At 38.9% G+C, this 24,868-nt stretch overlaps 1 protein-coding gene across 2 annotated transcripts in view; it reads right to left on the bottom strand.

Annotated features, from left to right (window-relative positions):
* Positions 1–8,331: 8,331 nt before the first annotated feature.
* LOC107679777 (potassium voltage-gated channel subfamily D member 3-like) overlaps positions 8,332–24,868 on the bottom strand; it is a 109,659-nt gene continuing 93,122 nt past the window's right edge. Inside the window, exons 4-8 of one of the 2 annotated variants that reach the window (XM_016475421.1) lie at positions 15,185–15,283; positions 13,160–13,192; positions 12,959–13,051; positions 11,058–11,302; positions 8,332–10,025 (exon numbers count right to left, since the gene is read on the bottom strand). In XM_016475421.1, coding sequence (XP_016330907.1) covers positions 9,821–10,025; positions 11,058–11,302; positions 12,959–13,051; positions 13,160–13,192; positions 15,185–15,283 — 675 coding nt within the window. In that variant the 3' untranslated portion in view covers positions 8,332–9,820. The remainder of the gene's footprint in view (positions 10,026–11,057; positions 11,303–12,958; positions 13,052–13,159; positions 13,193–15,184; positions 15,284–24,868) is intronic. The other variant, XM_016475431.1, reaches the window with a different exon arrangement.

The raw sequence follows: 24,868 nt of genomic DNA, 5'->3' as shown, positions 1-24,868 counted from the left end.
GGATAATCGAAAATGGGCAAAGAGGCGGGAACTGGTTGCTGAAACCATGCCCACCTAGCTCGATGCTGTGACAGCAGCGGCAATCCACCTGTCACTCAAGTGGCCACGCCCTTAATTATGCAAAACTTTAAGGCTTAATATAATTTAAACGGATGAGTTATACAAAAATTCACCCCCCTCACAGTTGTCATGAAGGACAAAATTAGCTATATAGACCAAAACCACTTTTTGTACCAGGCTGTAAACTTTTTTTTCTGCTGTAAAGTTGGGCATTTTAACATGGCAGGTCTATGGGACTGACTCCCTTTTGGAGCCAGCCTCTAGCGGCCAGTCGATGAATTGCAGTTTTAGTCACTTCCATGTTGGTTTCACGAGAGAGACCGGAAGGTTGCCGCTTGGCTGAGAGCTGTCAGCCATTGTGTCGACTCCGGTGCAGGGGAAGACAAGAATGTCTCCGATTAAGTGATTGAGGTGATTTGTTGTTGGATGTAATAATGAACATAGCAGTCGTCATTTACTCCTGACATCTGAGCCACTGAAGACGCAGAGGATTAACATTACTTTCGTTTTTGAAAGGAATGCACCGATCCCGATCTGCCTAAATCGGGATTTAAGTTCCCGCGAATCATTCATGATCTAGCTTCATTTACAGAAGAAGTGAGTATAAGGGTTTTTTTATGAATCTTTTCAAATCGCCTTTCCTAATATGTGCTAGTTAGCAAGTTTCACGGCTGAAGTTTACAGTCTTTTCGTCACCCCACGGAAGAGAGGGGCGGGGTCAGCAGAGCTCATTAGCATTTAAAGCAACAGACTAGAAAGGTGTGCTGAAAACAGCTGATTTTGACACAGTAAAAAGGGTGTTTTTTACACTACCATTAAGAAATTTTAACCAAAGTATGTTATAGACTTTTCATTAAGACCCTAAAGAATCATATCAACTTGTGGAAAATGGGCATCCGATGACCCCTTTAAGATATGTGCAATTATCAAATATTTTGTTACAGCTAACTGCAGTTATATTAAAATATCTGAAACTATCATTATGAAACATAACGAACATTTTACATAAACATCGCATATGGAAACAAATCAGTTAGTCATGTATACATACAGAAATGTTTAAATAAATGTTTGAAAGAGTAATAACTTGTCCAAGGTAGGACTAGCCTATATTTTTTTTCCATATTTTTGTCTCCGTGCGGTCTCTCTATAAGTAAACTTGTAAAATAATTTAAGCATGAAATATTTGTCAACTCAAATACATTTTTTAATGTTCATTTATTTATTTGGTAAGCATATTTGTAAATTGTCGGGCGCTCCTTGCAAAATAAACACCGACAGGTTAAGTTTCCTGGAAAATGTTTTTCTTTTCATAATTTCAATTATTTTTAATTGTTTATATATCGATTTTTTTTAGTAGCTAAGTAGGCCTAACCGTGTAATAATCGTAGTAACATGCAGTGAATCGGTCATTTTTGCGAAAACAAACTCCTTGTGAGTAATACAATATCTCATAACAGCCTACTTGCATGCCCTTGTGCAATTTGTTGCTCCGGATGAAATTATTGCTGCTCCAATTAAGGATGAGATGGAGGAAATAAGAGTGGGGGTGGTGGGTCAGAGAAGGGTCTTAAACCCAGTCAACCCCCAAACTGCAACTGTATCGAACATGCAGGACAATCAGACACGTAATTGTTGAACCATGCAGGTTTATGCGATGGGAAATATAACACCTAATGTGACCCCAACATATTGGAATGAACCATCCAGCACGCGCTTTCTGATCTTCAATTCATTTCTCCTTAGTTTGACGTTTTTATTCGGAACCTCAGGAAACCTGCTGGCTTTCTGCGCTGTTCTGAGAAGCAAAAGTGTGCAGACATCCGGCAACGCACTGCTGTTGAATTTATCCGCCGTGGCCCTTTTCAGATGTTCTTTAGATTCACCAGTGTTTTTAGGAGACTCGGTTGGGCTTTTGCCGTGTTGCATTCAGCAGTTCACTTTCTCTCTGTGCAGCTGTGTGCAGCCGTGTGCTCATCATAAGTGTGGAGAGATATTTGGCCATCGCCTTTGCCTTCAAGAAGAGGACCGAGAAAACAGGGATAGGGATTTTGTTTATCTGGGTTTGTGGGCTTTTTATCGCGGTTCTGTCCCTGGTAATGTGTGATAATTCTTGTTACGTGATGTGCCAGCATTTACAGAAATCACCGGGGTCACGCACGGACCCCTTTGGCGTGTGCTGTTTCCTGTCTGGGGTTTGTCTCTGATACTGATAATCATTCACTATTTCCTCATCTTTTCTGTTGTGAGACTGCATACAAACAAAATCACTGACACGGGTGTTCAGTATAGACCTTACTTTGGAAGGCACCTTCAAGTGGCGTCTTCAGCAACCGCGCGGCTGGAGAAATCAGACAGCGCCTCAGATGTGTTCGCACCCGTTCGCACCCGCAGGAATCAGCACGCAGCCCCGCGCATAGCTGGTGCGGTGTGTATTCTGACCCCGGCGGCCCGCGAGCTGGGCAAGAAGAGGCTCGAGGGCCGCGTGGCGAAGAGATTCGGCTACATCATCACCACAGCCACTGTGTTCTGGGCCCCGTTGTTTATCATACTCGTGCTGAACGTGTGCGAAGACTTCAGAAATAATCAAGTGAAAACTCCTTTATTTATTTTATGTTAGATTAGACAGAACATTGAAATATGACAAAACTACTTTTGACATTGTTTGTTTGCTTATTTATTTGTCAGCTTTCTTGTTTGTTCTTACTTAAAAGTTTTTATTTTATACATTTTCTGAGATAACGGATACTAAAAGTTAAATTGTCCACATTCATTCATGCATTAATTTGTTTTTGGGCTGAATTTGTTACGGTGAATAAAACTGTTTAAGATTATCTATAAGTTCACTTGTCCACATTTTGAGTGATTGATTGATTTTGAATTAAATGGTTATGCTGAATATAGATTCCATCAAATAATAATAATAATAATAATAATAATAATAATAAAAACATTACATTTGGAAATTGTAAGCTTTTTCAGATTTTGGACCCTACTGTTTTTTTTTTATTTTTTATAATTATTTATTATTTTATTTAATTTTTTAAGACATTATAGAGTGTGTGTGTGTGAGTGAGTGAGAGAGATAGAACTGAGAACATTTTCATTGTTCACTGTGTCCATCGGTTTATACTGTGTTTTGTAGCGCTGGCTGCTGCGCGAGCTGCGCACGTGTGTTCCTGCAGCAGCGGAGCCGCTCATTTACACGCTGCTCCATCGACAGCTGCGCTCACAACTCCACAAACTACTGCCGAACACACTCATGAAAAACAATTGACTGATGGACCGGAGCAATTAGAGCGGTACTTGATTGGAAACATTCCTTAGTGCTCGATGTAAAGTACATGTTTTTATCGTGATACAGGTGATTCATTTGTAATATTATTTAAATAGCCTAATGCCAAAAATCATTAGTTAATGTAGCCTACATTCAAGTAGTGAGATGTGTAGTGAAACTAATATATTAATTGAATGTACATACTACTATGTTAAGCACTGAATTCTCTATCAACTTTATCAATATTTATTATAAAGTGTTAAATGAAGGCAAGATAAATGAAACATGTAGCTCTTAAATGGATAGTTGACCCGAAAATGAAAATTGTAGTCATTAACTCACCCCCATGGGGAATAAAATAAGATATTTTGAGAAATGTCTCACTGTTTTTTTTTTCTTAAAAATTGAATGGTTATAATAATCTTCAAAATATCGTTTTTTCACAGAAGAAAGAAAGTCATACAGTTTTGGAACAACATGAGGGTGAGTAAATGATGACAGAATTGTCATTTTTGGTTGAACTATAGTATATATATATATATATATATATATATATCCCTTTTCTGGTTTACAAGGCTTGATAACTTTAAGAACACGACCATGTAAATCTGAAGTAAACAAATATCACAGACAGTTAATCTGCTATGAATCTATAAAATATTTTTTAAACTGCATTGCAAAATGTTAGTCAGGATATGTAAACAGATTTAGTAAATATAAACAGATTTAGATGAAAATATCTAAATATATTGGATAAAGTCTACAAGGTTTTTCTTAATGGTTTTTTATGTAGGTCCAGAATGTAGGGTAATTTTTTTTGTAACTTTATTTATTTATTTTAATTTTCCCTTAATAACCTAAAATCCAACTAAAACTCACAGATTAATGTGACCAGAGCTGCATGTGACTATCGTTAATAATAACAATACAAAATCGACAAAGCAAAATGGTATTGTGGCAAATCATTTTGTTTTTAAACGATGGAAGGTATGCTTTCATATTGAATGATTTATATGGGATGTGAGAAGCAAATTTTCTGTTTGAGGTGCTCAGAGAAATTCAAGTTTATAATGGAGTCTGAAAGGCCCAGGCCCGGATTACTTTTTCAGCTGCAGCTTGTTTCTGCATCTTGCCTGGCTTATCTATTTGTCGTGATGTCATATCTATACTTTATTTCATCTCCGTAGTATTGTTATGAGTTTGTGTTTTCATCATTAAACTGCCGTTAGATTGTGGTTCAGCATTGTCGGAGGAACTGAATAAACAGCAGATGTATTTGTGGCAGATACAATTCATTTATCAGGCGTTTCACAACTGTGACACAAGACAAGATCATAAATAATATTTAACATCTGACAGTGAACAGGAATCTGCTGAATAGAACAACATGACTATCTCTGGAGAAAAATAAAATGAAGCGAAGAAGAGAGTAAAAGAGTTAAACAAGCACAGACACACAGAGGAAGAAAGAAGACCCTCGGAAGACAGGTGCACACATACAGATCTCCACTTGGTAATATATTCAAAACAACCTGTTCTGTCATCTGAAGGAACTGCACAAATGAATTATTACAAAGCTGTTAGGATTCTAGAGTCACTTCTATTACATTGATGGTTCTGTAGTGTCCCCTGCTGGGCTGGATGTAAAGACAAAGCGAAGGAAAAACTCCAACACATTACTGCTCGCCAATGACCACAGGTGATCCAATACTCAACATTTATTACCTTAAAATTTAGAATATATTGGCCACACCTTTGCCTCTTATTAATTAAACATTAGATCATTTCCATATTTCCCATCTATTATGTACACATGAAAATCAATAAATCACAAAGGGACCAAATATTATTTGGACCATAAAATCGGATCATTAGAGGTTTGCTATGGATTGTATGTACAACAAACAGGAAGCTAATCATCATATGAATGCATGGGCCATCAAAGAACATTTTGGTAAGAATGGTGTGGGCCGGATACCCTGATATACCTAAATGTCACAATGTGCTTTTCCCTGTAATACTGGTGTCCTAGAGGTTATGTCCAGCAAATTCTAACTCATTTTTGTTTAACCGGACATCCACTTCCGGCTTTAAAGTTCAAGTATAGGTTATGTATCTGTTATGTAGCTAATTATTTAATCATATTTATCTTTCTGGAAAATATGGCTTATTCTATCTAAAAAAAAGGGCCAAAACAAGATTAAATGTATTGATATGAGGTCTAGTGTGTGTTTGCTCTGAACACTAAAACTCTGGCCCTGGAGCAATAACGTCCTGAGGGGGGAGGGGGTCACTTCCTATGTATGCTGGTGTAAGAGGCACAAGTGAGTGGGGTTTAAAGGGTTAGTTCACCCAAAAATGAAAATTCTGTCATTAATTACTCACCCTCATGTCGTTTCAAACCTGTAAGACCTTTGTTCATCTTCGGAACACAAATTAAGATATTTTTGATGGAATCTGAGAGCTGTCTGACCCTGCATAGACAGCAATACAACTGATGTTCCCAAGTCCAGAAACGTAGCAGGAGATCTGTAAAATAATCCATGTGACATCAGGGGTTCAACCATAATTTTACGAAGCTACGAGAATAATTTTTGTGCGCAAAAGAAAAAAAAAAAGACTTTATTCAACAATTCGTAAACAGCGTATGCTGTTCTGTGTCAGCTGCGTCACGCCGGCTCTGTTTCCTACGTTGTTGTGATTTGATCTGAACGAAAACAGCGTATCGGGCGTGACGCAGCTGACACAGAACAGCATACGCTGTTTACGAATTGTTGAATAAAGTCGTTATTTTTTTCTATTGCGCACAAAAATTATTCTCGTAGCTTCGTAAAATTATGGTTGAACCCCTGATTCAACCGTAATGTTCAGCTACAAACGCACTCCATACATCGAGGAGACCGGATCGCAGCCTCCGGTAAGGCTAAAGGGGGAGGTGTGTGTGTGTTTATTAACAACTCGTGGTGCGGAGACATACAGACTGTTTTTAAGCACTGCTCGCCAGACGTGGAGTTTTTATTGCTGAAATGCCGTCCCTATTATCTACCGAGGGAATTTACTGCTGTGTTTATAGCCGCTGTTTACATCCCCCCGCGAGCTAACTCCACAGTAGCGCTAGGCAAGCTCCATGATGTACTAAGCGCACTAGAGACGGCTCACCCTGATGCCGTTTTTATTGCAGCTGGCGACTTTAATCAGTGCAAATTACGGACTGTTCTTCCCAAATATCACCAACATGTGGACATTCCCACCCGCGATAAAAACACACTGGACAATGTTTACAGCAACATACGCGATGCATACAGGGCTGCACCCCGCCCCCACTTTGGATACTAAGACCACATCTCTTTGTTCATGTACCCGGCCTACAGACAAAGACTCAAACAAACAAACCCTGTCACCAAACAGGTTAAGCTTTGGACCCTACAAACTGAGGGCATCCTGCAGGACTGTTTTGCTCTGACAGACTGGGATGTGTTTAAAGCTGCAGCCACTTTGGAGGACTCTTCTGTCAGCATACAGGATTATGCTGAGTATGTGACTGGGTACATTAGCACTTGTGTAGATAACATTGTACCCACCATACAAGTCAGGAATTTCCCCAACCAGAAGCCCTGGATAAACAGTCAGGTACGCCACATGCTACGTGCTCGATCTCTTGCATTTACATCAGGCAACGAGACAGAGTACAGAGCTGCTAAGTACGGACTGAGAAAAGCCATTACAGCGGCCAAGAGACAGTACAGAGAGAAGCTGGACAGTTTCTACTCTAATGCTGACGCCGGGCGGATGTGGCAAGGCATGCAGCACATCACAAACTACAGGACCACCACGAGCACCACTATCAGCTCCTCAGACAGCCTGCCGGATGACCTCAACACCTTCTACGCCCGCTTCGAGACCTCCAGCATCGACACAGAGAGGAGGCACACACACACTCTGACCACTCAACCGCCCTCCCCCCCACCCACTGTCTCATCAGCTGCGGTACACAAAGCGCTGAGGAAAATCAACCCCCACAAAGCAGCAGGGCCAGACAACATCCCTGGACGGGCCCTCATAGCTTGTGCTACGGAACTGACTGATGTACTCACTTCCATCTTCAACCAGAGGAAAACTCACCAGCCACTGTTTATCCGAGAGCTTGAAGTGGAGAGGGTGAGCAGCTTTAAATACCTGGGGGTCCACATCAGCGAGGACCTCACCTGGACACTCAACACCACCCAGCTGGTTAAGAAGGCACAACAGCGGCTGTACTTCCTGAGGAGGCTGAGGAAGTTTGGCATGTCACCTAAGATCCTCAACAACTTCTACAGCTGTGTAGTTGAGAGCGTCTTGACCAGCTGCATCACTGCATGGTATGGCAGCACTACAGTGAGGGACCGCAAACGTCTGCAGAGAGTGGTGAAGACTGCTGAGAAGATCATCAGGACTCCACTGCCCTCTCTGCAGGCCATTTACCATCGTAGAGTCCACAGAAGAGTTGCATCCATCATTAAAGACCCCACCCACCCCCAACACAGACTGTTTACACTCCTAGGGCATATGACAATATACGCGATGAATCCTTCTGCATGGTATGGCAGCACTACAGTGAGGGACCGCAAACGTCTGCAGAGAGTGGTGAAGACTGCTGAGAAGATCATCAGGACTCCACTGCCCTCTCTGCAGGCCATTTACCATCGTAGAGTCCACAGAAGAGTTGCATCCATCATTAAAGACCCCACCCACCCCCAACACAGACTTGTTTTCCTCACTGGGCATATGACAATAAACGCTTTGAATCCTTGAATCCTGATGTCACATGGATTATTTTACAGATCTCCTTGCTACGTCTCTGGACTTGGGAACATTTCAGTTGTATTGCTGTCTATGCAGGGTCAGACAGCTCTCAGATTCCATCAAAAATATCTTAATTTGTGTTCCAAAGATGAACGAAGGTCTTACGGGTTTGAAACGAGATGAGTGAGTAATTAATGATGGAATTTTCATTTTTGGGTGAACTAACCCTTTAAGGAGATGGGTGGGGTTTAGAGTCCTGGGATGGGGGTTATGGTACAAAAGGTGGAGCTCAGGGGATCATGCGGTTGATTGCTGGCAGTTTTGAGGACAGTGAATTGTAAACGACACAGACGAAACGGACTTTCCACTAACGAGTACAAATTCTCTCATTGGCAATGCCGTTCTCATGAACATGGCTGACAAATAAAGGCAAAGACGAGAAAAGTAGGGAGTTTAGAGGGAGAGAAAAGAGATGGAGAATATCTCTAATTGATTTGTACGGTTGACAGTTTCTCCTCTAACAGCAACATATGACTGGAAATCTAGTTAACAAAAACATTCACTGTTAATGAAAAAAACACAAACATCAAAAGTTTCCTACCCATGTAGTTTTACACAAACTAGACAGTTTTAAATACCAATTGAGCGATAATGACAATAACACTTCGATCAGAACAACTACAGGAAGCAGGCCAGCAGTAGACAGAGGAAAGGGGCGGGGCAGACAGAAAACGGCAGGGCAGACGAAAAGGGGGCAGGGTAGGCAGCTGCTCTGGTTTTGCCAAACAATGGCTAAATATTACAAAATATTCTATCAACAATATTCACAGTTAAACCAAGGCTTGATACACATTGTAATCACAAAATCTCAGAGACGCCTTGTGCTTGTAGTCAGAGTTTTTAAAAACACTTTCATGTTTCTCTCTCTCTCTTTTTTTTTTCTATATTACATAGTAATGTCTGATAGGCCACAACTAACGTTACAAAGTCGCCTCAAGGTTTTGGACTTGGGGAGAGACAGTGGCTTAAAGAAGAAGGAAACTCTCCTCCGCCTGAGAGGCACAAACTGTGTGAGAGGCTGAGAGTTTGAGGGATGATTCAGTAATTCTTACACACACACATACACATATACATACACGTGGGGCAAAAACATTTAAGTTAGACCTAATTCTGACCAATCATACATATACCAAAAATAAAAACTTAGCACAGTCTAAGAAATACTGTCTCCCTCTGACCTAAAGCAGATTTTCTCTTATCCTTTAGGAATTATTCTAGATCAAAATACAACTTAATTGGGATAAAGAAAGCCGAGGCTGTCTGCAATGTTGGAACAGATTAATGGACTGATATTAAACAAACAAGACTTACGGATAAAAACAAATGCTTGACCTCTTGCCTCCATCTCTAGTCAAATATTAATCTTTCTGACGATTTAAAAAAACAGTATGACCCAACAGAAAACGAAGAGGAAAAAGAAGACGAAAGGTTTAATGCACAGTGACACCCTCATCTTTATCAGTACTGATGGAGAGTGATCGAATACTCATGGTCGTCCTGTTGTTGCTTTCGCCTTCTCTCTCATTTACACAGACGCATCGTCGTTGATCTATTTCTTTCACGGAGTCTGATTCAGTGCACTCCTTCTCCCACTAGGGGGCAGGCTACTCATCAGTTTCTCTTCCTGAGTTCTGTTTTCTCCTACAGCGCAGAGATTTTCACCACATCAGTGCGAGTGTTCGGAAGAGGTGGAGCGTCTGGGTTTGGAGGGGGCGGAGCGTTGGGACTGGCTCGAGAGTTGTTCGAGGGAGGGGTTGGGATACTGATTATTGCCGTGGTAACCAGTCCACTGCTCTTGCAGTTCAGACTCCCTGATTCATCCGACATCAGATTGAGACTGGAACGACTGAGACAGAGACAGAGACAGAAAGAGACAGGTCTTAAAACACTTTTCATACTCTCACTTGTTTAATTTGTCTACTGTTCATGAAATGTCCAGTGGACATGCATGTATCACTTATTTTATACTGAACCAACAAATGTCATTTTCACATCTGTATTTTTTTTTAATGTATTTTGTTTGAAAATATCTGTGGGTGAAAGTTACACATTTTAAAATGTTAATAAAATGGCAGATTCCTTTGATTTGCTATGGTTAATTTCAAATATAGCATTTAATATATCATAAACATACTAATACATACACATTTTTGCTTTATTTGATAGAAATTATCTTGATTGGAAATGATGCACCAAATATGCAATTTACATGTAATATTTACATTATAACTCTCACCTTCTGTTGAGATTGACCCTACTTTTTTTCTTTGTTTGGGGCCCTAATAAAGATATTAAAATGGTTTATGGTAAAATGGCTTATGTCTATTTTACACTTTGTTTAGATTGTCATAGTTTTTTGAATTTAGTAATTCATATTTTTTATGATGGATTTTCATAGTTTAAGATTGAAAGTCTGGGTCTGTGACAAGGGTAAACAATTAAAACTATATATTAAACAGCATTTAAGAAGTAGCAAAATGATGAAGGCATGGTTATTATTATTTTTTATAACCGCTGTCATGTGACCTTCACATTCACCTTGCAATGCAGAAGTAAGCTATTTTCTGTGAATGAGTGAGACTTCTGTTTATTAGCCACTATGGAGAATAAGAATAACAGTTGTAAAACGGTTGTATAAAAAAATTGTATAACAAATACCAGTTTGCAACATTAAGCAGCATAACAGACTGCCGATGACACCGGAAGCCTTGCGCGTTAAAGGTACAAACGACTGCACCTGATCTAATGTAAAAAAAATATATAAAATAATAATAATAAAATAAAATCAGGTGGATAATATGAAAAAGTTAAAGTCTTTTAGCTCTAATAAAAAAATCAACCCTTAGAACAATGCTGTGTATGAAAAATGAGAGCTAACCTGGTGTTTAGTGGATGCTGTTCCCCACACTGGATGTGTAAGGCGCTGAGCTCCTGCAGGTTGTGCGTGTGTGAGTGTGTGTGTGTGGCACTGAGAGGCTGGATGTTCTTCTTGGTTCTCCGAGAGCAGCAGGTGCCTGTGATGCCCTCTTCACTGGAGAGAGATGGACTCTGCGATGGGAAGTTCTGTAGTGCTGTCTGCAGGTACCCCTGTTCATACAGCCGCTCGTCCACAAACTCATGATTCTGAAACACAACGATTTTTTGCTTGAGATTATTGGTTTCTGGTGTTTTATTTACTGTTATACACTTTTTTTCTTTGAATTCCCTTTACTTCAAAGCCTTTACATGCATGTTAACCTTTAAATATAAAAGAGAATATGAAACAGCATTGATGCATTTTTACTTCAGTAATGTATAACAAATGGGAACAAATCAGAATCAAATCAGTTCATTTTTATCTCAGTTGTGTGTGTTACACAAGATGAGTTTTTGGATGCATTAAATGCACTCTAAAGAGAATATTCAGTGGTTATTGTAAGGTGGGACTTGATTTGATTGAATTGGCAAAGAGTGAAACTATGATATTATTGGTTAATATTATTTTTTGATTACATCACTGCTAAGAAAGGGCATTGCAGAGACAGAGAAAGTTATTACACTTTGATGAAAGACTATTAAAACAAACTTTTCATTAAACTTCCTCAAGCTGTTTTTTTAGACTTGATGTTATAAAGCATAGAGCAACATCTACATTTTGTATGTCCAATACCTGCTTTTAAATATCAGTTGTGAAGTTTGTGTTTTGTGTAAAAATATTTTGATAATAAATTACATTTAATTGACATGTTTTTTATTTATTTTTATTTACATTTGTTAAAGTTGCTCTAAGTTTTGTGGCTTTTAAAATGTGAACATTTTATTTTAAACCTTAAAGCAACTAAAAAAAAAAGAGTAATCTCTAAAATACTTAATCCCTAATCAATTTGTTATAGTTTGCGTTTACATGTTTCTTTTTTTTTTAAACATTATTTGTAAATGTATTTTTGTTGTTTCTTTTTCAATGTATGATGCTTGGATTAATTATTGTTGGATTATCATAACAATAATAGAAAGGTTTTAATAAAGGTATTTACTTATTTATTTAACTTATTTATTTATTTGTATGCAGCTTGTGCGTCACTTCTGCGGCGTCGCATAGCCCCGTTCTTTAACACATTAGAGTAGGCTGTATTTTATGCTGACTTTAACTTGAGAGCGATAGAAAGCTTCTAACTATTGATGGGAGAAACAAAGCTTTTTTCGAAACCCGTTGCTTCCAAAAAATTCACTTTTCAAGCATGAATGATTGACAGTTTGGCGGCTCCTGCTGGTAAAGAAACGTTGTAAATGCAATAATAAAAAACAAAAAAACTCAGAACTCAGCCCAAACATGTATAATTACACATTTTACAAGCCAATTGCAAATGTTTTCATGAAAGTGTAATCTATTAATGTAATCTACAAATAATTAAATGCCATTAAATATGAAGGTTCTGTAAAATTTGTGTTCTTTTATTGAAGTGTAGTGCTTGTTTTGCTTGTCATTAGGCAGGGCTTGGCAAACTAGGGCAATAGGAATCAATAAACTATCTTTCTTCTTTTTGAATTATACATGTGTAAGTAATAAAATTCATTAAAATAATAAAAAATATCTACATTATAAAACTGACCCGAGATCAGTTAAATCAAGGCCATCTAGCACGAAGCCTCAGAATTTTGAAATGTTTTGAAACCAAAGTTTGTGAAAACACGTGATTTGGCGAGTTTGAGACACATTCTGAACCACTCGTTCGAAACAAAAGATTCGTAAAGTTTCATTTTGTAGTGTTTCAAAAGAAGCCACCACTACTTCTGACTGACCGTGGTCTTTTCCAGGCAGTGCAGAAGATGGTGATGTTGACTCTCCAGCAGAGATGTGGTCTTCTTCAGTTGCTGGTCCTCCTCTAAGGAACCCTGCAGAAACACACACAAAATTCACATGATTTTTAAGGAATCACCACGTTTCATGCAGGAATAATGAAGTGGAGAGAGGGACAGAGTGTGTGTTGTTTGGCTCAGTACCTGTGGTGAAAGTTTCATCTTGTAATAGGGGAGCTGCTGTTGTGTAAGAGTGGGAGGGAGAGACATGGAGAGTGGTTTACTGTTTTTGGAAGGAACTTCATCCATATCAGAGCAGCACAATATATCATCCATAACTTTAAATAAACACAGCTTGAGAGAAAGGAAGGACGAGGGGCCTCAGAGGATTGGGCGAATCAGAGTGATTCCACTTTTCTATTTCACAGATCCATTGGTAGTGGTACGGTTACTAAAACTCCACATATCTCTCTTTTATTGTAAAGCTTTTGCCAGGGAGCTTGTGCTCGCAAACGTGGCCCTCTGGCTGAACACACATACACTGCTCCACATTTTCACCATTTCCACAACGTCTTAACACGACGCGAGCACCAAAATAACATAAGTGAGTCAGTGAGTGATGTGTGGGATGAGAGAGAGAGACAGAAGGAAAAAGAAAGATATTGATAGAAATGAAGAGAGAGCAAAATTAGGCGTCTTACAGTAACATACCATGAGTACTCTTATTCTGAGCAGACTGCATGCTTGCATGTGATCTGCAAGGTATTTATGAGCTATTCAGACAGGCTAACCTAGAAGCAGCTTCTTCAGTTTGATGCAAAGCCAGACCATTCTTGGATGAATCGCATGAAGAAACCTCAAATTAACTCCAAAATTAAAGGACTGCATATTATAAGAATACTTTTCATAAAGAAAATGAAGCTTATGTTTTAGGACCGTTACAAATTTTTCCATTGTGACATTATTTTCATGACAGTTAAGCACATAACCACTATTTTAAGTGTTCTTGTGTGATTCACCCTCAAAGATCTGATTTTTGGAGTAGAAAAAAACCTAATGTGAATTTTTAACCCTCCTTTTTTTCTGTTGATTTTGACTTTACTGTTTTTATATTTGGAGTCTCGGACAACCCAATGATGGATGTGTGTAAAAAAAAAAGTAGAAATTTTGAAATTAATCATTTTTGCCCTTTCCCAGATTCTTTTAGCTCCCTTGATCTGATCCAACCTCAGTAGACTAGACAGAAATGTGATCTGTATCTATTTTTAGCATTAATATTAATTGAATTAATTCATTTGTTTATACTAGGTGTCTCATTTGTTGTTGGATAAATTGGATAAAACCATCTGCCGAATGCAAATGTAAATAGAAATGAATTATTATTTAGTATTAAAATATACATTACCATTTAAAAGTTTGGAGTTATGTTTTTTTAATTATATCCAGTATTAAGTGTATTTTATTTAAATTTGAATTAATATTCAGTATTAAGTACATATTTTCATGCTGTTATGACAGGCTGAAGGCCTCTTAGGCTCCAGAATGAAGCTCAATTTTGTCAGGTTCCCGTCTGCTTCACTCTCTGGACCTCTCTGAGGACGTTCTGTGAAACTGGTTAGCTGTCTTTGGAGTGACCTGCAATCTGTCTCTGTACGCTCTGTTCACTCTCAGCATGTTCCCCGTTCCTCAAATGCATTTGACGCATTCAGAAAATGTCAGGTTTCTTTTTTCCAGGAAGGCATTTTATAGGAGTTGGACAGCTTTAAACAACCGCCGTAATAAAGACCAGATCTCCCGTTCACACAAATTTGCTCACAGCCTACTCACTGATGAGGGTGTTTAGCAACACATTAAGACATTTTCACATCAGTTCATCACTCTGTCCTGATGAATTAGATGTCATTGAGTTAATTGAGCTGATGTTTGTGCAAATATGCAAACACAAAAATCTCATAATCGCTCTTAAGTGCTGAGAATTGGATCACCCCATGTGAATCTCTAGCCTTAAACACTTTTAAAGCAAAACAGCCAACCTTTTTTAATTTTTTGTATTTTTTTTAACTCTGCAGGAGCTCTTGTTGAAAACCATGCATAATGTATGGCAAATAAAAAAAGAAGGCACCAGAAGTCAAACTGAAACAAAATATGGAAAAAATGAGTATCAATGTGTGTGTGTGTGTGTGTGTTTATATTTATGAAACAACATGTGTGAGTGTGTGTGTTTCTTACCGTTAGCTCTAGTGATTGGTTGAGTCCATTTCGTTTGCTATGCGGGAAGGCGCTAGAGCTGCCACCCTTGGAAATTCTCATTCGGGCCAGTCTGGCTTTCTGTCAACACATACATACACAAAGGAAGTTACAACTCAGACTACCAGTGCTTTTCCATCACAAAGGTCTAAGTTTCAATATGATCCCTGTTGAAAGAGCAATTCAGATCAAAGTACTTTAAGAAACAAAATGGATTTTCACATAGATTGCAGTCCGTCATGAGATGATGAAAAATGCAAGTGGCTTCAAAAAACTACTGAACTAATCTGAACTACCAGCCATGCAGTGAAAATGTGCAAAGATCAGGGGAGAAGAAAGCGATTGCTTGCTTGCTCTACAAAGAATAAAAGAATGGTAATTTAGAGAAACGCAGCTGTGTAATGTTTAATTACAGTAAACGTCTTGTGTAATGCTGAATTACGGTTAGCACAGCTGTGTAATGATAAATGATAGAGCAGCGGTTCACATTCCCTCAGTCTGTGCCATTTCATAGGCACAGCATGGATGATGGGTGGAAACCAGCAGTCAAATCCTCTGTGGAACATCAAATTTTAATATTTACAATGAATGAGAGTATTTTAATCTTCTCAGATCCAGAGGCATCAAATGATCTGATTTGTGTTCTCATTCTCTCGTCATCTCATAGAAAACTGATTCTCTCTCTCGTTTCAGATCCCTTAAGATGTAAGAAGCTTTATTGACATGATAAAAAGGGTTTACATTGGCAAAGCATTAATAAACATTATGTATACACTAGATTTATATATTTTTGTGAACGTGTTAGGGTGTCGTGGGTGGTTGTCAGGGTGTTGCTATGTGGTCACAAAGGTGTTTTGAGTGGTTTTCAGTGCATTGCTTTGCAGTTGCTATATGTGGTTGGTTTCTTGAGTGTTGCTAGGTTAAATTAAAAGAGCCTATATAAGTCTCTAATTTGTTCTGGTCCCAATGGTTAGTGCCGCTCCTTCATGTTTTTTTTTTTTTTGCCATTGTAATATTCCAAATATTCCAAGCCAAATTATGCAGGATAATATAAAAGTATAACACAAAGTCATCTATCACTTGGTAGAAGCTGAATAAGACGAATTATTAGCTGAATAAGATGCTATTCATTCAGCATATGTCATGTTAATAACTTTGCATATTGTTGAGGCTATGCAGTTTATACTAATACATTTAGGGCCGGGGCAAAACAGGGCAAATTAGCATGAGACCACAATCCCATTAAAGGGATAGTTCACCCAAAAATGAAAATTACCCCATGATTTACTCACCCACAAGCCATCCTAGGTGTATATGACTTTCTCCTTTCAGACGAATACAATCGGAGTTATATAAATGTCCTGGCTCTTCCAAGCTTTATAATGACAGTGAATGGTGGTTGAGATTTTGAAGCAAAATAAAGTGCATCCATCATAAAAAGTGCTCCACATGGCTATGAGGGGTTAATAAAGGACTTCTGAAGCGAAGTGATGTGTTTGTGTAAGAAAAATATCCATATTTAAAACGTTATAAACGGTAATCTCTAGCTTCCGCTAACTGTTGTACTCGCGTTCACAAGAGAGTGGTGTTCCAGCGGATGACGTGGGACATAGGATTAGCATAAGCTCCGGTGAGAATATAGTCTTGCTTTTATTTAAAACTTTATAAACCGTAAACTTTACAAACCATCTCTTGCTTCCACTAACTGTCATACGCATGTTCACGAGAGACTGGCATTCCAGCAGATGATGTAGGATGTGTAGCGTAAGCTCCGGTGAGAAGTGACAAAGGCTGAAGCGCAGAGGACAGAGCAAAACAAAACACCGGTCATGAATTAGAAGTACAAAATGAGGATTTGTAAAGAAAAATGTAGGAGGATTTTGATATAAGCCAAGAGGAGCCTGGTTATCCTTTGCTGTAAACAAAACTTGGTTCTCGCGAGACTAGCATATTCTCACCGGAGCTTATGCTAATCCTACGTCCCACGTCATCCGCTGGAACACCACTCTCTCGTGAACGCGAGTACAACAGTTAGCGGAAGCTAGAGATTACGGTTTATAAAGTTTTAAATATGGATATTTTTCTTACAGAAACTCATTGCTTCGCTTCAAAAGGCCTTTATTTACCCCCATGGAGCCGCGAGGAGCACTTTTTATGATGGATGGACACACTTTATTTTGCTTCAAAGTCTCGACCACCATTCACTGCCATTATAAAGCTTGGACGAGCCATAATATTTTTAAATATAACTCCGATTGTATTCATCTGAAAGAAGAAAGTCATACACACCTAGGATGGCTTGAGGGTGAGTAAAGCATGGGGTAATATTAATTTTCGGGTGAACTATCCCTTTAAAATAAATCTAACAAAATTTAGCAATGTTTATGCATAAAGCAAGAAAAAATATATATTAAAATAATAAAAAAAGGAATCTTGTTATCATTTGCCAGGCAAGAATAATTAGTAGAAATATCTAAATAAATAAAAATGATTTGAAGCTAAATTATGCAGGACAAAATTATGACAGAATTTTTATTTTTGGGTGGACTATCCCTGTCCAAGGATGTCTGGACAGTTTTACTGGAGAACATGACAAAATGTATTTACGTATTTCCTGCAGGGTATTTGTGTTTTAATAATCTGGTTTAGCTGTGTTTTCATTCTCTCATACACAAAGAGGCTTTTGTGTGGCCCCCTGTCAGGTGTGTAATAGGACCAGCTTGATTTTCTTGTTCATGGAGCTTGTCAACTTCACACACAGGCGGTAAGTGTTCATGGCCAGGACTGTTAATAGCTCAGCTAAATGCTGGAGATCAGCTCCATGGGTATAACAGATTATAGATTCACAAATGCATTTCGCCCCAATGAGTGTTTGTATGCGTGTGTGTGTTTTTAAATTATTGAAGAGGAACAAATTGTGTCTCGATTGCATCAGAGACCTCGCCGAGATCAAACCAGTATTCTGATGTTCATTCATTTCTCACACACACTTGAACACAGATTGAAAGAACATACACCATCATTAAAACCCTCACACACATACACAAACACACACACACACACACACACACGCACGAGTCCCTGGGTGAGTGGAGTGCTAACTCTGCTCTTTTCGCAGGAGATTGCCATCACATAATGGAATCAGTTTGGGCCTCTGAGACCGTTTGTGTTTCCAACAAATCCTGCAACAATTTTCGGCTATCGTGGAAAAAAATGAGGAACATTTTTCCTGGGGATCTGCCCCTTCAGAACATGAGATGGGGTTAAAACCCTCACACACACACACAAACACACACACACACACACACACACACACACACACACACACACATGCGAGTCCCTGTGGCTGAATGGAGTGCTAACTCTGCTCTTTTCACAGGAGATTGCCACCATCACATAATGGAATCAGTTTGGGCCTCTGAGAACGTTTGTGTTTCCAACAAATGCTGCAACAATTTTCGGCTATCGTGGAAAAAAAAAGAGGAAAATTTTTCCTGGGGATCTGCCCCTGCAGAACGTGAGATGGGGAACAGCCACAGTAATGCCGAGGTTCTCTATCAATTTGACACAGAATATCGCTGCTGAGAACAGTTGTTCAGGACTAGGCGGAAGCTAACCGCACTATGCTGAGATCAGATAGACCAAACAAATTCACAGATCATATTTCAGTTATACACATACAGTTTTATAAAGCCCACTGTGACACACCTCATGGCAGTGGAGAAGTCTACTCTCTAATTTTATCAGGAATATTATGAAGCGAACTGCTTTATGAGGCAAATTTGTGGTCCGTGACCAATTTCAATTCACTGTAATCATATCATAGTGTTCCTATTTGAAATAAAAATACATTTTTCACACTGTGTATTCAATAGAAATATGATAATGTGCCATAAAATGCAGTTTCAATTTATTTCCAAGCTATTGTTATTCTGGTTGATTTGATTGGGTGGACAAGACGTTAGTCCAGGTAGATGGTGTTCTTCCCTTTTGAAAAATAAGGGCAGTTTAGCATACTTTTAAATTACTTATAATATGCTAATATGCTTTAAAAGAATATACTTGTGTGCTAACTGAATATAATGTTTTCAGACACTTAATTGCATGTTAATTGAAATTGAATGAATATGTATTATAGTTTTAATTTATATTAAAGGAACAGTTAAATAATGAAAATTTGTCATTATTTACTTACATTTTCTTTCTTTTGCTGAACACAACTGAAGAGATTTTTCAGACGGTGGGTAATCAAACAGTTGCTGGTTCCCTATGATTTTCATAGTTTGGAAAAAAAATTATGGTAGTCAATGGAGACCAGAAACCATTCGGTTACTCACATTCTTCAGAATATCTTTTTTTAGTGTGTGTTCAGCAGAAGAAAGAAACTCATACAGGTTTGGAACAACCTGGAGGGTGAGTGATCTATCCCTTGGTGATCTATACTTTTAAGTGCACTTCTTTTTCACAAGGGTTGACTCGGCTGCATACCTTCAATCTCTACCCTCCAGCAGAATCGGCCGAGTTTTTCATTAAAGTTTGTGCTCAAGTGTTGCTGTTTAGTCCCACAGAATCAGATTCCTGTGGAGTGGAAAAGTGTGACCTCCACGAATGAACCACATAGACGTCACTGTGAAAGGGGAGATTCCAAAATCACACACTGCGGATTGTGATTGGATGGTTTGATCGTGTGTCAAAGTATTTAATTCCCTTTATAAATGAAATTGTTACTAGGGATGCTGTCTAGCATGCGATGTGCATGAATTGTTTATGCCTGAAGCATTGGCTCTTGTGCAAACCACTAAAGAATGGTGTGGACAGGTGCTGAGAGGCGCTTTCTTCATCGCACTATTCTCTGAAACAACAGGCAGCAGTGACGAGAAAATATCCACAGTGAGTGAGAAGTCAGTGCTTATCGACCTGTACATTTGCTGTACCCTATACAGTCACAGACATAGTTGTCACTTAAATTAATCGCCCACCGCAAGGCCTAGTATGTCTCCAGCTCTGTAAACTCTACTTAAGCATTTATGTTGTTTTCAACAGCTTGCAAGAGTCTCAAGATGATTTCAACTTAAATAGAAAATTAAGTTGCATTTATTTATTTATTAAAGTATAAGTAATGTATAAGAACCTTGATTTTATTTGAATAATGCTACTAAATTATTGTTTGGACATTTTCATTCAGTTTAAGTCCAAGGCCCCTTGGAGTGCCATAATGGGCCCTTGTACCCTGGTTGATAACCACTACTTTTTATAAACACGAAACAACTGATCTGGGGCCTGATGTATAAACGTACACACAAAATGGGCATGGAAATGGGCAATTTTCCACACACATATCGGGATTTATAAAAAATAAACTAGGCGTAAATATGTGCGCACCGTACGGACACTCTAGACCAGGGGTGGGCAAACTTGGCCCTTCCAGGCCACTTTCCTTCAGAGTTTAGCTCCAACCCTAATCAAACACACGTGGCCTGGAAGGGCCAAGTTTGCCCATCACTGCTCTAGACCAGTGGTTCCCAACCCTGGTCCTGGAGGCACCCCAACACTGCATGTTTCGCATGTCTCCTTAATCAAACACACCTGATTCAGGTCATCAGCTCATTAGTAGAGAATTCAAGACCTAAAACTGGTGTGTCAGAGAAAGGAGACATGCAAAATGTGCAGTGTTGGGGTGCCTCCAGGACCAGCGTTGGGAACCACTGCTCTAGACCATGCGTACGCACTCTTTTACTGGAGTGAGTGAAATAAGGAAGCAAACAGAATGATTTTAAAGTCTGCTTTACATTTGACATACACATTTAGATTAAATATGGCACTCTGAATAATGAAGTTAAGCACTGAAATTTCATGAAATTATTATCCAGAAATTACAACATTTGTATATGAATTTAAACGGAAATATTTGCAGTAGATGTCCTGCTTTCGAACAATTTTCCTGTGGTATGTGATAGGGCTGCACGATAAATCGAAATCGCGATTCGACAGAAGCTGCGATTGTCATGCGTATCTTTCAGTGAAGCACGGTTCTGTGATCAGCAGTAAATCTCCATCCAAAGGCCAGAGGGCGCTCTCGCAAACATGGTGTCACGTGGATGGAAATATGCATGGAAATGATATGCAGATGACGTTATGCATATTAAAACTAGGCGTTGTAAGCTCCATATATGGCTATTTCGGGGAGGAGACGGGGTGGAGATTCATGTACGCACAATCTTCCGCTGACAGGGTATTACAAAGGAAATTTTGCGCATGTTCTGGCGTATGCATGGCTTTATAAATCTGAAAACTTTTGTACGTACGCAAAAATCCAGCTTTTGTGCATACGCACACATTTAGGATGAAATCTACGTAAAGTTTTATACATGAGGCCCCTGATGAGCTGTAAAAGGTAACTTCACAGTGTATGTGAAAACATGGTATATCTCTTTAGTTTAATTTTAAAATGACTAAAATGATACCTGGAACTACAATATGGTTGTAAGCTCCATAAATGGCTATTTCGGGCAGGAGACAGGGTGGAGATTCATGTACGCACAATCTTCCACTGACTGGGTATTACAAAGGGAATTTTGCGCAGGTTCTGGCGTACGCATGGCTTCATAAATCTGAAAATTTTTGTACGTACGCAAAATCTAGCTTTTGTGAGTACGCACACATTTAGGATGAAATCTACGTAAAGTTTTATACATGAGGCCCCTGATGAGCTGTAAAAGGTAACTTCACAGTGTATGTGAAAACATGGTATATCTCTTTAGTTTAATTTTAAAATGACTAAAATGATACCTGGAACTACAATATAATTATACAACTGCAGGGCCTGAACAAATCTGTTAATCTGTGAGTCAGTTCAATGACGTACATAGTACCTACTTCCATTTGCTTTACTGTAGTTTACAGCCATGAAACAAGAACATGGAAATGAAAAGAAATGGAAGCTCAGGAAACTTAGGTGGATTTTTTATGTCAATTAAACAAAATCCTTCTATGCACTTTCAGTGTTTGCTCTATGCAGTTCAGTCCACAACAAAGAGCAGATAAGCGTTAGATGTCAGTGCTGTAAATACAACGTTGAAGAAAATATATATTTTTTTGTGTTTTATTGTATTGTGAGAAGGTTGCTATGTGCTTGCTAAGGTGTTTAGATTATTTTGTAGACTGTCGTTAAGTGGTTGCTAGGATGTTGGCTCCAGATATGGCTTGGGTTCCTTTTTTGGAGTAAGTGTGATTTAAAAAAAAAAATTTTTTATCTGTTTTTTGATGGCTTAGAAGCAAGAGCACTTCTCCTTAACAAGCTGCATGATTTGAGGTATCGGTCATGTCCATAGCACAAACGTAGCGTGACAAGTTACATGTCAATCAAAGCTTAATATTAGGAGTGGAAAAACCTTGCCTTAACATTCACCACTATATAATGCTGTTAAAACGAAATCACAGATCTTGTTCATATTTGTTTTGTGTGTATGTAAAGCAAGTGCTGAATTAATAATGAACAAGTCATTAACATGCAGTAAAGTAACACAGCTAACACTGTTCTCAGGACTAATAAATCAACCCAAATTACTGGACCAACTTTGATCAAAACTATGATTCTTTGGATCAACCATGAGAGTTTGAGCATAATGAGATCATTGAGTGATCAGTCATGAAAGAATTGTGTGATGTCTAGGAAACGGTCTGTTCTTTTTAGCTTTCTGGCTGTGCAGATTTGCATTAGTTATTAATATGCTGCCCTGGTGGGTGTAGTTTTCTGTAGTCCCTAAAAAAAAACTCCAGCATGTTTGTGAGGTGAGACACAATCAGCTACAGGAAGATGAAGTCAGCATATAAAATCTGAGGCTTTCCACACTTTGATCAAAGTTTCATTAAGCTGATGCTCACTTCGATGGTTCTGCATCAAACTCAGCTGTCATATCTGCAATGTTCTTAATTCAGAGTCTTCTGGAAAGCTCTGGAATGCTCTAGAAGTAAGCTAAAGCCCTCGAACTGAACAAATCTCATCAGGCTAGTACAGATGTGGCAGAAATCAATGATGTTACGCTCTAACAGGTGTCTGTGCAATGCTGGAACAATAGTTAAAGGGGAAGGTCACAAAAAATGACATTCTGCACTCTCAGAAAAAAGTCATATAGCTTTGGAAAGACATGAAGGTGAGTAAACGACAAACTCTCTGAAAAAAAAGGTAAAAGAGCTGTCACTGGGGCAGTACCCTTTCAACAGGTACTAATATGTACCTTTTAGGTACAAGGGTGTGCCTTTGGAAAAGGCACCGGCCCAGTGACAGCTTTTTTTACCTTTTTTTTTTTTTTCTGCTCAGAGATTTTGTCATCATTTACTCGCCTTCAAGTCATTACAAACCTACATGATTTCCTTTCTTTTGTAGACATGTATAGTCCCTGTCTTTTGAATTGACTTTTATATGGGCTGTTGCTTAACATTTGGAGTCTAAGCACATGCACTGCAGTGCTTATGGGTTTAAATCTGGCCCAGATTGTGACCCAAAAATGTAATTGTTATATTGTAATTATTATGATGATATTATAGGTCAGTAAATGTTTGCAAAGACCTCATAGTGCTGCCATAAAAACAATTAGTAATTTAATCACCCCCACATCCACATATTTTGTTTAACTGTACATGATTAGGAGTGCTAATTCAGTTCTTCAGTTCATCACATACGGATTGGTATGAATCTAGAATGCATCCACTAATATCAGATCTGTAATATAAAATTTTTAGGCTGTTTCAGAAATAATGGTCTAGTGATTTGGTTTATTAATACAGATACATGGTTTTGGTGCAGTACCAGTGCTGTATTTTGGCTACTGGGCAACAGGTGAGAAGGAGGAAGGTCACCTCCCAAAAGTGAATGCTGAAATAAACAAACCCCTCCCCACAGGTCTCGTCTGGACAAGCTATTTGTGGAAGGACTGTCATTAGGATGAACGTCCCTTCTGGCTCTCTTTCCCTCTCTGTGTCTTTCTTTGTCTCTCTCACATGTCCTTTGGACAGTAAGCACAGCTGTTCCTGCGGTGGATGTTAACTTGGGGCTCGAGGCAGGTTAGTGCACTTAGGCCACTCTCTTCTTAGTTAACCGCAGGATTAGTGCTGGGCGGTATACCGGTTCATACCGAATACCGGTGTTTATTTTTGTTATGATATGAATTTTTAAAATACCGCAATACGTCGCTTAAACAACGCTCGGAACGTGACACTGTTTGAAAGGGGTCCCTTTTCACTGTTGCACTGTTGTGAGGGAACAGCTCTATGTGTTACTGAGCGTGAAAGTTCTGAAACTGAAGCTGTAGAACTAATAGAACGTGATGACACAGAAGAACTCATCCACAATATCCACATTGACTGCCACAAATATCCACCGCCCCCTGCCATCAGCTCCCGCGTCTCACACACACGAGCGCGACTTTAGCACTAGATTTAGCAACTTTCAGACCCTTTTAGCGGCTTTTTTCCATAGAATATTCATACTGACATACCTAGCGACTTTTTTGGATAAACCTTAGCTATGGTTCAGTTGGAAGATTCGCCAGTGCTGTCCCGCGAACGCGAGGTCTGACTTTCCCGGAGAAGTGTCACCTCTCTCGGCGTCTGTTCTGTGCAGTGAGCGGCAGAGAAGCAGCGCATTCAGTTGGCCGCACCGCAGCC

The sequence above is a fragment of the Sinocyclocheilus anshuiensis genome, unplaced genomic scaffold, assembly GCF_001515605.1.
Source record: "Sinocyclocheilus anshuiensis isolate Anshui unplaced genomic scaffold, SAMN03320099.WGS_v1.1 scaffold13, whole genome shotgun sequence".
NCBI lineage: Eukaryota > Metazoa > Chordata > Actinopteri > Cypriniformes > Cyprinidae > Sinocyclocheilus > Sinocyclocheilus anshuiensis.
This window is presented reverse-complemented; position numbering and strand designations above follow the sequence as displayed.